Here is a 13,206-nt window from a genome sequence, read left to right on the forward strand (position 1 = left end):
GAAGAGCGGCCGGCGCTGGAGGGAGCGGCGAGCACGCGCAGGGCCCTCCCACTCGCCCGCCCCGCCAGCCCTCCCGCATCCTCCCCCTCCAGCCGCCCCCTCGCCAAGCAAATCCCCGCGCTGCCCCGGCCCTCCGGCCCCCACCGCCGCCGCCGCCTCCTCGCCGCCAAGCACGTGCTTGGCGCGCGCCCCAGGTAAGGACGCCAAGAGAGCCCCGCCGGAGCCCCCCCCAGGCGGCCATGCATTGCCGCCACGCAGAGCACCCCCCGCTCACCGGAAACACCCGAAGACGGTCGCGGAAGCGCCCGAGCGCGCAGGCCGCAGGGGGAGCCCGGCCGCGGAGTCTCCAAAGCCCTCTTGCCAAGGAAATGTTTAACGGGGCAGCTCCGGGGACTGGCGCGTGAGTCCGGCAGGGAGGGAACCCCCAGCAGCCGCGCTTCGCGCGACTGCTGGGGGTTCCCTCCCTGCCGGACTCACGCGCCTTTCAAAACCCCTTTTTATAAAGGGGCTTTGAAACTAGTAAAAATATAATCTACTTCTATCATTTGTATTTAAATTTATTGATTGTATGGATTATTATACTGTTTTTGATTCATAAGCCACTTCAAAGGACCCTCTGGAGAGGAAGCCTGTAAGTTTTCTAATAAATCATTACAAATTAATATCCAGTGATTAGGAGATTAAGATTAGGAGATTAAGTTTAGGAGATTTTTCTGTTTTTTTTGGGGGGGGGCATCACCTGGACATGGATTTGGGGTCACTGTGGGTGGGCAGGCAGTTGTGAATTTCCTGCATTCTGCAGGGGGTTGGACAAGATGACCCTGGAGGTCCCTTCCAACTTTATGATTCTAAGGAAAGGAGATCTAAACTGAAGAGGGGTTCCCTCTACTTGCACAAACACTACCTCAATACTGTGAAAGGGGAAAATAATATATTAATTGGAAGAGGAGCAAACGCAAATACTGACATGAAAGGAATGCTAATTTACCAGAATCAGTCCTGCTTTCACATGTTGGGATAATGCAATTTAGCAATGCTTTGCAGGTCCAAAGGATTGCTAAAGGGCACTCTAAATCCATTACCCAATGTGTGTGAAAGCAGCAGTAAGGTTGGTCCCTATTTTGCAAGAATTTCTGCATAAAGGTAGTGGCTGGAGAAGACACGTGAGACAGGCAGGGTTTAGGAAAATGTGCCATTATCCACTTCCACATCATAATGAGCCAGAAAGGAATTACACAGGCATAGATGTAATCAAAGTGATTATTTCATGTTTTATAGGGCTCACAGGCAACATCCAGGATAAGGCTTCAGCTGCAATCAATAGTGGCCTAGAGCAGGCTTCTCTGATCTTCAGCTGTACAGTCGTAAAAATGGGAGCACCTTCCTTCCTGTTCAAGAGGCCATCTGGGAGCCCTGATGCTGAGACACCCTGCCGAATGCCCCGTCAAAATCTCTTGCGCCTACAGTCTTACAGCTGAAGCTACCCACATGATTTCAGTTTTCAAGGGAAGGAGATCCTCAGTCTTTTGAAAATACACAACCAATCTTCAATGACCTCAGCCATCAGTTTAGGATCACCTAAGCTGCATTATTGAATCAATTTCAGTAACCCTACTATTTAGTAACCCTACTATTTACAATCCTGTTTGCCCCAGACTGGCTTTACTGTAATCTGGACATAGGATGGCCCAGGCTAGCCTGTTCTTGACAGAACTCTAAAGCTAAGCAGCATCAGCCCTGGTTGGTACTTGGATGGGAGACTCTGGAATTCCAGGGGTTGACATGCAGAGGAAAGAGATGGCCAGCCACCTGTTTGTCACTTGCCCTGAAAACACTATAGCCGTGGTAGTCAACCTGTGGTCCTCCAGATGTTCATGGACCCATGAGTCCCCTGGGCTCATGGGAATTGTAGTCCATGAACATCTGGAGGACCACAGGTTGACTGACTACCCCTGCCCTACAGAACTGCATACTACCAACCTGGACATGTTGCTTGGATTCAGGGGAGAGTCAGTGAGGTTAAACGGGGCTAGGCTAAAACAAGCAGCTAATTAGCTGTGACCCCATTTTTTACAATACATTTTAAACAGTCAAATATCAAGAATATATTTTTTTACAGAACCACTGGATTGTGTCAATAAAAAGTGACAATGACAAAGACAAGCTTTAACAGGGAGCTCCTTACCAATAATCATTGCAGTGAATAGGTCTCTATATAAGATATTAAACAGGAAAGGTTCGTACCAGGCCTCCACTCCCACAATCGAGGTCACTATGTACACTATGGAAATGGTCTGGAAAAAGAACAGCAGAGAGTTAGCAGCAGCTGGAGAAATCGATCTGATCCGATATCCTTTCCCCAGCAGGGCCTAACAATTAGAAGGGTTCTCATTCCTATCTTGTTACAACACAGGGAAACCTGCAGTGGTGGAGAGAGAAACCAATCCCAGAATAGTTTCTTCCTGCCCTCCCTTCTCACACACATGCAACTGAACTTTCAAGGTTAGGCATTGGGGGCAAGCACAGTCTCCACCACAGTCAAAGTTCGCACAAAAATCACAATGCAACCTCTTCCAAAAAACTGTTTCATTTGAAGATCCAGGAAGTGGCTGGTTAGAGTTTGAACGTCTGCCACACACTTCTCAGGTGGCCCAAGTCAAGTCACTTGAACAGCCTTGTTTATTTTATTTATTTATTTGGATTGTTATACCGCCCATTCTTTACAGCTCTGGGCTGTTGTTTCTCATGTGAAAGAACTTTTGCCTACTATAGTTGCAAAGATAATCTAGGTGACTTGAAGCATATGCAAAACCATCCTTTTACGAACCCTAAGGAAGGTTGTTTTAAAAGCTTTTATCTTGTCCTACTGCTTTTGGCAGCTAGCTTTTCCAATGGTATTGCTGCCTGCCAATTCTTCCACTGTTATGAGCAATTCATCCTGGCTCACCATCAATGAAGAGCAACTGTGGTATCAGCAAGCAGAGAGGGTAAAATGTGGAACTTGCTTCCAGAGGCTGCAGGGATGGCCGCAGTACTAAACAGCTTGAAAAGGGGATGAGACAGATTCATGGAGAATAGGTCTACCAGTGGTTACTAGCCATGGTGACTGAAGGGAACCTTTATGTTCAGATGCACTGAGCCTCTGAATTCTAGAGCCAGGAGGCAACATCAGTGGAAGGCCTTGGCCTCTATGCCCTGAAGTTGGCCCTCTAGAGCAGGGGTAGTCAAACTGCGGCCCTCCAGATGTCCATGGACTACAATTCCCAGGAGCCCCCTGCCAGCATTCGCTGGCAGGGAGCTCCTGGGAATTGTAGTCCATGGACATCTGGAGGGCCACAGTTTGACTACCCCTGCTCTAGAGAAACTGGTCAGCCATTGTGTGAGACAGGATGCTGGATTAGAAGGACCACTGGTCTAATCCAGCAGGGCTCTTCTTGTGTTTTTAAGCAGGGAAGGCTGGAATTCAACTCCTGACCAGGCCCCAAAGCAACCTGAGTGACTAATAATCACCCTCAATAGGGTTGTTGGGAGGGCACTGTTGAAAGCTCTTTGCTGAAAGCAAATGTACCAAGCAACAGCTAGACCGGAAGCTGTGAACACCTTTTTCCAAATCCATAACAGCCTCTAGCAATTTAAGTATTCCTCTGCTGCTTTAACAATAAATCCCTGAGCTCTTTCTATACTTGCCCAAGCCCTTTTTTCTCCTTGGGCACATCTCACACTGTGGCAGTGGATGCTGCAAGCAAGTTGTGTAATCCAACACCTTCAGGAGCAGAAGGATTTCTGCTGGAGCTTGTAAAGAAAAACAGACTGGCAGAAATTTATGCTGCACTGCCGGAGATTTCAGCATGTACAGTTTTGGTCTATGAAGCAAAGAATTATCATATGGCTGCATTTGGATGCTGTGATACACTATACTAATGTAACAGGATTAACTTTTGCCACTGTCATGATGGCTAGTTCTTAGTCTGAGGAAGAGTGCTTGCACTGGAAAGCTCATGCCTTGAATAAATCTTTGTTGGTCTTAAAGGGGCTACTGGACTCTGATTTGATTGTGCTACTTCAGACCAACACGGCTACTCATTTGAATCTCTTCTTGCATTGGTTAGTACGACTTGGGACAAATTCGTTCACACCCAAAACCTGCATCGTCGTCAACCTGCAGTTTATGAACCAGCATTCTGCAGAGGGAGACAAGGGGCTGGCCCAGGTACAAGAAATCAAGGTTCAGTTCCTTTATCAGTCATTAAACCATTACGTTTCCAGACAACAAAATCCCACTAGCTGGGTGAGGCTACAAATGTAATAGTGCAAAGGGCCTTCAAAAGGCTCCAGCACAGTTCATTACTAGTCAGAAAATGCTCCACAATGACCCCCAAAAGCCCAGGTGATAGATCTTCTTACAGCAAAAGGTTGCTAAGCAAACAAGAGTAGGGAAGAAAGGACCACAGCTGACTAAACTAATAATGGCCAAGATCTAGAAAACATCTCTCCCCAATGTCTTTGCACTCCAGGGCGATCACATCTGTCAAGTATTGGTGTCAGAGGCTATTCCATGGGATGACAACACATCCCCCAAACAGGAGTAAGAAAGATCACAACACAAAGGGAAAACAAGCAAACACACTTCTCTGAATAGGTCAGACCTTTAGGATCTGGCTTGCCACTGAGATCCTCTGCAAGACATCATCTCTAGGTTTTCGTTTGCTTCCCAGAGAGACAACCTCTATGCCATTATGCCTTACACATGTTCTAGAGCAGGGGTGGCCAAATGGTGGCTCTCCAGATGTCCGTGGACTATAATTCCCACGAGCCCCTACCAGCTGAGAGCCAGCTTGGTGTAGTGGTTAGGAGCGCTAGCTTCTAATCTGGCAAGCTGGGTTCGATTCCCCGCTCCTCCTCCACATGCACCCAGCTGGGTGACCTTGGGCTTGCCACAGCACTGATAAAGCTGTTCTTAGTGAGCAGTGATATCAGGGCTCTCTCAGCCTCAGCCACCTCACAGGGTGTCTGTTGTGGGGAGAGGAAAGGGAAGGCGGTTGGAAGCCGCTTAGAGACTCCTTCGGGTAGAGAAAAGCGGCATATAAGAACCAACTCTTCCTTTTCAGTCCATGCTGGCTGGGGCTCATGGGCCAGACCTTCTATAAAAGAATGTTGGGACTACAAGATATTGTAACAGCAAATAGGTACCTGTTTTGTTTTTTGTTTTTTTGTTTTTCAAAGCTCACATTCACAGAAGATGTTGCTAATGACTGAGATGACAGATGGCAGGCCAAAATGGATTCCACCATGAAAATTAGGAACGCAACCTCCATATTCAATGGAAGCCTGTCCCTCATTGCCAGAAGATGGGTCTACAACAGGATAGTTATCACCATCTTTGCTTTGCTTGTGCATTTCCCAACCCTCTAGCAGGATAGATCTACACAGCCTTTTTCAACCCTGAAATATTTCTGAGGCTTGGAGGAGCCCCAGAAATGACGTCAGCTGGCCCTGCCATGTCCAAGGAAGACTGAAGGAACAGAGAGAAAGGAGGTGGTTGGAGGCAGGAGCTGGTGCCCAGGCTCTGGCCCCTCTCCCAGGCACAGAAACCATATAAGAACACCACTCCCAGGTCAATGGAAGCATCTTGTTCCCTGCTTTCAAGGCTATGCCAGGAATAGCTTGTGGCTGAATTCACCAAGGCAGGATATAGGGGAAATGCCGGGGAGCTCTGTTTGAGAATCCTTGTACTACACGTTTTAAATCAGCTGCATGGCAACCCAGCTATAACCGAGGTGCTGGGCAGCTCTTGGAGAGAAGGCGGCATGGTCTAGCCCCGTCTCATCAGATCTTGTAAGCTAAGGAGGCTTGATACTTGGAAGGGAGGACAATGGCAAACCACCTCTGCTTCTCAGTGGCCTTCAATGCCCCTGGTTGAGTTTGCCATAAGTCAGTTGCAACTTGATAGCACTTACACAGGTACATAGGGCAGCCTTTAACTGTTTCAAAAAAAGACACACATTGGGTGATAAGTAAACTTGCTCCCTTTCCAGGAATAACCACACACTTCTCAAACACACATGCATGCTAGACTGTAGTTCCTCCGACAAGTTCTAGCCTTTCCTTTGGGAATTCACAGGGCAAAAGAGTCAACACTCACCACCTGGCTGATGTCATATCCCCATGGCAGGAAGAGAATCCCCGTGTTATATTTCTCCCAGTGGGAGAGGATGAATGAGAACAGAACCACCCACAGGAGTAGGTAGAGGACAAAGACGCTGACGCCGTTGGATCCCCGGCCAAAGGTGGAGTAAACCGTCACCACGAAGAACATGCAAGCCCAGCTGTCCAGGCCGTGGTCAAACAGCTCTCCGAGTGGGGTGCTGGATTTGGTCCGGCGGGCCTGCTTCCCATCCACACCGTCTGGAAAGGGGGTGCAAAGAGTGTGAGAGGAGGCATGTTTAAAATTCACTGTAGTCCGAAACTGCTTGCAGCCCAAGTGATTGGATGCAACAGAAGGCGAAAGAAGAAAACGACGAGGAAACATCCAAAGCTAATATAGGTGCCTGTTTAAAAGCATAAGGTGTCTTCTAGAGTCTGGCCTCTTGCCTGCAATCAGCCTGAGATGGAACGACCACATTCAGCTCCAAGAGCTCTCAGCCTAAGAGAGAAATTTCCTTACCCATCACAGAACAAGTTGATTGCAGGAGGCAGCTGCTGCAGGCTCCATGCCCAGGAAAAAAGAGGAAAAGCCTGCCTTGGGCACGCATTTTGGAATTAGAGGCATGCCAAGGATATGGCACTCAAGGTCAGGGAGTTTTGCCTATCTTGTCTATTACATATAGAGGCAACATGTAAGGGGCTGAAGACTCTTACCTAGCGTGTAAGCGATGAAATTGAGAAGGCCCACGATGACCCACAGCTTGTTTGGAACATGCATGTGATCGGGTGCTGTGGAGAGAAAACATTGCGGAGGGAGTCAGGGTTGCAAGACAGGCAGGGAGCTGTGTATGTGGAACAGTAGAGACCTGGGGCCATTTTGTCCTTTGGTGCTCATTCAGCAGCCATTCACCCAACCTACTTTGCTGCATTTAGCAAGAACTTAACCTGCAACAGGTTGGACCCAACGATACGCGAGCAGCTTGGCGCAGTTCAGTTTGCGCAAGTGGCAGCGCAAGGCTTGTAACATAGTATTTCAATATCATTTTAAATGCGGCAACATCAATGGGCATATGGGGCAAGAGAATGCACAGCAGATTTCCTTTTTGCGCAATTTTATTCAAGCTCCTTTTATAATTGCCCTAGATGGAAACGCCATGCTAGGTCTTGGGAGCGCAGACAGAAAAGAGAGTGGGGATGCAATCACTTTCACTGAGCCAGGAGTAATTTCAGCTTGCAATTGAGCAAGGCTTGGGGTGCACGTGCCACTCATCTGTGGGTCCAACCCAACAATGGCTTACTCCACTTGCTTCTAAGAGGAAGGCACCCAAAGGAACCTACCTGGACTGGTGCCCAATGTATTAAGTCTGCTTTAGCTTCTCAGTGATACCTTGGATTGCCTAAGTGATTCCTCCAAGCTCTTGTCTTCTCAAGCACCCGGCATTTCCAAAGGGCATCCAGCAAATACCGACAACACCTTCATTCAACTTCAGCTTAGAATTTAAAGGATGCTGAAGACAAGAAAATGTAGGTCCAGAAGGCCAAGTGCAGATACCACAATCCTTGAAATTCCCACATGCGATTGGTGGTGGAAAGTGCCCCAAAGTCACTGCTAACTTAGGGCCACCCTGTGGTGTTTTCAAGGCAAGAGACGTTCAGGGGTGGGTTGTCATTGCCTGCCTCTGCATCATGACCGTGGTCATTCTTGGTGGTTTCCCATCCAAATATTAGCCTGGACCTGCTCTGCTTGGCCACTGAGATCTGACGAGATCAGGCTAGCACGATTACTAAAAGCATATTACAGCCTCATCAGTCCCACGGAGATATTGGAACTCATCAGAAGTTAAAGCAGGCAAAAAAAGCATAATTATTTCCCTGCTTCAATGCAGATCAACTGGAAACAGAACAAACCCAGGTGATAACATAGGAGAGGTCTGCAGAGGATGGGGATAGAAGGATCGAAAGTAATATGCAGCAGGAGACCAAAAGGGGCATGGAAAGATGCATCTCTAACCATGATAGAGAATGCAAGGAAGAAAAGGGGCTACAATGCCGGGGCCTGAAGGAGGGGAAGGAGTGCCTGGCCAGGGGCACTGTCCTTGATGCCAGTTTATGAAGATAGGTTGAGGGACTTGGGAATGTTCAGCCTGGAGAAAAGGAGGTTGAGAGGGGATGTGATAGCCCTCTTTAAGTATTTGAAAGGTTGTCACTTGGAGGAGGGCAGGATGCTCTTTCTGCTGGCTGCAGAGGAGAGGACACGCAGTAATGGATTTAAACTTCAAGTACAACGATATAGGCTAGATATCAGGAAAAAAATTCTCACAGTCAGAGTAGTTCAGCAGTGGAATAGGCTGCCTAAGGAGGTGGTGAGCTCCCCCTCACTGGCAGTCTTCAAGCAATGGTTGGATACACACTTTTCTTGGATGCTTTAGGATGCTTTGGGCTGATCCTGCGTTGAGCAGGGGGTTGGACTAGATGGCCTGTATGGCCCCTTCCAACTCTATGATTCTATGATTCTATTCTATGATTTATGGCCACATTCCATAGTGTTCAAGGTCAGCAGATAACATCAAATTGATGCCTGTTCAGAAAAGGCCATCTCGGCAAACTGACGGCTCCTTATATGTCTGTGCTCAAAGCATATTTCTGGTGTTTATCATTCAAGAAAGGATCACATTGCCACTACATCCCCAAACTAATGACCCTGTCAAGAGGGAAGGAAGAGAACATTTTAAGCTGGGGGTCTCCAATGAGGTGCCCATGGGTACCACAGCACCCACAGAAAACTTTCCTGGTACCCACCAAGCGTTTGTAGAAAGTGAGAAGGGCCAGGCAGGGTTTTTACCTGGCAGGGCTTCTGAGCACCCTATTAGGGTTGTGCGCTTTGGCCTGTTCATGCCCGAAGTGGCCAGTGCCGCAGTACGGGGGGGAAAAGGCAGTGCCGGTGCGCCAGATGGTGCACGCAGGCTCAGAGTTGCGCCTGCATGAGTGCGCCGACTGGCCCTTCCCCACCCCGTGCTGCAGCGTCGGCCACTTCAGGCATGAACGGCTGCTGCGGCGGCCGAAACACACAACTCTAATCCCTATGCTGCCCACCGGTTCAAAAAAAATTAGGGACCCCTGGTCCTAAGCCAATCAAAATGGGGTATGTGTGTGGGGGAGATCTGTGGTCTGCCAATGGAAACAAAATGGTTCCCAATGATCAACCCAGGGCAAAGAATACAGACATGTGCCCTCCTCCTCCTCCTCCCACATGTGAGAATATCCCAGGAGAATGTATAAGCAGTGGACAATGGTACAGCCCCTGTCTTGCCTGCCCACCCTTTCTATTCTCGCCGGCCATTGCTCCCCCACATTCACCCGCACCTTCCTCAAAGGCAGCCCTACAAGGAAAATCCAAGTTGACTGGCTCCTGGAACATGCAGGGGCACCGTACGGGAGCCCTCACAACGCTGAAGTCAAACCACGTTGAACAACCAAGTCCATCGGATCTCCTCATTGTGCAGACACAGTGCCAAGAACACGCACCGCCCATGCCTATCATTCTGGTGCCCATAAACGAATACACATTTCCCCCCCAAAAAAGAGGCCGCCTTACCAGATGCATAAAAGTCAGGATCAAAGAATGCCATGAGGAAGAAGTTGAAGACAAGCAGCAGGAAGCCACAAAACGTTATCAAGTTTGGAGCCAGCCACGTAGGGAAAATCTATGGGGAAAGCAGTAAGAACACATGCAAAAAAACCCACATTAATTAGCATGTACCAGAGGCCTCTCTGTGGTATTTTAAGAGACCAGAATGTGACTGTTAGTGTCCGACAAGGCTAGCCTTCAACAGTTATCCCTGCCTGGGCAGCACACGAACCCTCAGGCTGTAATGTGACTGTGTCTCCGAACACTTAACATCCCTTTCAGGAGGCCAAGCTTTTTGGCGTTAGTCACAGACAGAGGGACAAGGGTCACGTCAACCAGGAAGCACCAGGCTGCTCTGGAGATTCCTCTACTTACAGGGATGTGAAGCACATTCACTTCAAGCACAGACACACGCAGGAGAGCAGGAGTCAAAACAAAGGAAAAGAACTCACCTTAACCACCGTGTTCCAAAACGGGTGCATGACGTACAGGGAGAGGGGGTTGTTGTCCACGGCGCTGTACTGCGAAGGAAACAAAGCAGGGAGAGAGGTTAACTGAAGGCTTCCGCAAGTCTTTTGCAAAGACCACTTCTGACAGCAACAAAGGAAGGGGCATCTTCTTCACCACTGCCAAGCTTATGACCAAGCACCATTCAGCTATCTGGAAGCTCCTGCACACCTTTCATCAGCAAATTCTGGTCTCGTTTTGCTGCTCTAGCTGTGGTGCCAACACAGGAAGATCTTATCTACAACAGGACTCCAGTTTCAGATGCAGCTCTTGAGGGGGTGTGCTGAAGGGGCGCACAGAGAGCTATTTCCAACACCTTCTAGCACCCAAGACTTTTCTCAAAAGGCTCATCCCCTTCCTAGTCTTAGTTCTGAGCCTTACCCTGGAAATTAGCCTGTAGCACCCCAAGTAGACCAAGGGCCAGCATATTACACAAATGCAGAAAAAGAGCACCTGGGGGAAGCCACCATGAAGATCACATATGAAGTTGCCTCACTGACTCAGACGATCAGTCCGTCCTGGTCGGTATTGTCTACTCAAGAGTGGCAGTGGCTCTCCGGGGTCTCAGGCAGAGGTCTTTCCCAAGTATATGCAAGAGCTCACAGGCAACCTACGCATCACACCATTTAAGTGGCCTAGGGATCACAGATGAGGGATATCAGGCTCACTGGTCAAGCATCTGCTTGGCATGCAGAAAGTCCCAGGTTCAATCCTTGGCATTTCTAGTAAAGCTGGCCTGACTGGATAAGGAACCAATGTCATCTTCTTGGGAATCATTTAGGTGTCTCAATGAAGCTGTGTGCCATTCAAATGTAAGAGGAGCGATTTATAGCAGAGGATACTGTTGAGCTGGTCTGACTGTGTGACATGTACAGTATACATTTGGTAATTCCACCTCTGATGAAGTTTCCAGCTTTATCCCCGCTTAACCTTTTTTGAACCATACCGTAAGCAACAAGCCAACTAGAACATCAATTTTTATGGAGTACTAGCAGCTTGGTGCACTGGTTAGGTGAGTGGACTTCTAATCTGGTGAGCCCGATTTGATTCCCTTCTCCTCCACATGCAGCCAGCTGGGTGACTTTGGGCTTGTCACAGCGCTGATAGAGCTGTTCTGACTGAGCAGTAATATCAGGGCTCTCTCAGCCTCACCCACCCCCACAGGGGGTCTGTTGTGGGGAGAGGAAAGGGAAAGTGACTGTAAGCTGCTTTGAGACTCCTTCGGGTAGAGAAAAGCAGGATAGAAGAACCAACTCTTCCTCTTCTACCTTGTTCTGCCAGGCAAGGCAGGCTGTGACCCCAAAAGATCCTATTTATCATCTTGCCCCTGGGCATTTTCAGAATCGCTCAAGACCATTTTCAAACACACAACTTCAAGTGATTTAGGAGGTAATGAGATTTCAGTTAATGGAGGGGGATATGTGGCAGATTGTTTACATCCCATTATCTCCATCCCTCTTGCAGAATTAGAAAAAGACTGACCGGGTCACCTGCAGTCGGTGAATAAAAAGCATCTCGCAAGCTTGAGGTTCGCTTATACAGGATGAAAACCTTAGAGGCAGACTGGAGGGCCAACTCATTCTAAATTTAGCCAGAAGACAAGGCCTTCCATCTACTATCCCCCAACCCCAATCTGCTGCAATCCAGAATGGCACAAACAAGGAACAGGCACAATGAGTAGGAGGTCTCCACTGCCAGCATCCTTCCTCAGGGTATAGCGGACACCCAAGTGAGATGGAATACTCCCTTTCTGGCTCTAAGTGGCCAGAATGTACCTCAAAAGAAGGTAACTTTCAAGGGGCTTAACCTACTCCATCAGCACCTTCAGGACAATAATAGAAGAAAGGGAAAGCCAGGAGACTTTCAGGCAGCTCAGGCTAAACAAAATGTAGACAAGCAAGCAGGGTGCGCACAGAGCAGAATGTCCATTTTTAATTAAACAACATTTGGACAGTGGCACCTTTAAGATCAACAAAGTTTTATTCGGGGCCTAAACTTTCAGGGGCACACGGTTACCTTCATATGCTTCATTAACCTAAAAAAAACAGGGCCCAGAATCCCGTTTTCCTTGGTTCAGAATTTTGGTTACACGCACAAACTGGTGTAGAGCTTTGATTTTTTTTTAAGCAGCACAGTGTTACATGTGCCCTTTGCACACAAACCCTTGCCAAGATGGGTCAATTTTAATTTCACAGCCAGTTGAATCATCCCATTCAATGAAATGGCCAGTTTGCTGCCCTTGACAGTTCAGGCAGTGACAGTCCCGCCTCCAGGCTGTTCCCTTTCCAAGCCTTTAAGCATTACTGGAGGTTAAGTCTGGGAAGTTTCACAGAGACAAACAGAAGCAGGGTGTGTCAGCCAAGCTGTGAAGAGATGAGAAAGAAGCAAGCCTGTCCACAAAAAGCCATGTAAACATCACACAAAGCACACAAAGCCCAGTGTTAAAGCGATCCAGTTTAAAGGAATCCAGGTAAGAACCTCACAGCCTTTATCAATACAACCGAACAATGCGGTCACTTTGGTATTTTCTTACAGAGGTTTTTATGCAATCAGAGACTGAAAACAAAAATCTCTCCTTACGCTTTTGTTACGCCTGCTAAGCAATATATTACTCCAAGAAAGTCTTGAAACTTGAGCCATAGCTGGTCTCACTGAATCAGGTCATCGCTACCCAAATGCCATTTCCTTTGATTCCTGTGCTTGAGGAAGATACCAAGCAGTTCCAAAAGCACAAATATTTTAAAATCCTATAGCACATGGATAGCCAACCGTACCGACCTTTCAAGCAACACATGATAATCTTCCCGAGTTTGAGAACTGTAATGTGTGCATATGCATTTTTGCTTTGTTTTTAATTTCTGGGCAGAACTCAACTTTCTCCCATACAAACTCTTATCTAGCCACTATGGTCATCTTACGAGATCTTG

At 48.0% G+C, this 13,206-nt stretch overlaps 1 protein-coding gene across 2 annotated transcripts in view; it reads right to left on the bottom strand.

Moving 5' to 3' along the window:
• SELENOI (selenoprotein I) overlaps nt 1-13,206 on the bottom strand; it is a 59,412-nt gene that overhangs the window by 14,420 nt on the left and 31,786 nt on the right. For both annotated transcript variants that reach the window (XM_077330833.1, XM_077330842.1), the window contains exons 2-6: nt 10,225-10,293; nt 9,740-9,848; nt 6,859-6,933; nt 6,143-6,405; nt 2,186-2,294 (exon numbers count right to left, since the gene is read on the bottom strand). In XM_077330833.1, the coding sequence (XP_077186948.1) occupies nt 2,186-2,294; nt 6,143-6,405; nt 6,859-6,933; nt 9,740-9,848; nt 10,225-10,293 (625 nt within the window). The remainder of the gene's footprint in view (nt 1-2,185; nt 2,295-6,142; nt 6,406-6,858; nt 6,934-9,739; nt 9,849-10,224; nt 10,294-13,206) is intronic.

Source organism: Paroedura picta, chromosome 1 (assembly GCF_049243985.1).
Source record: "Paroedura picta isolate Pp20150507F chromosome 1, Ppicta_v3.0, whole genome shotgun sequence".
Classification (NCBI taxonomy): Eukaryota; Metazoa; Chordata; class Lepidosauria; order Squamata; family Gekkonidae; genus Paroedura; species Paroedura picta.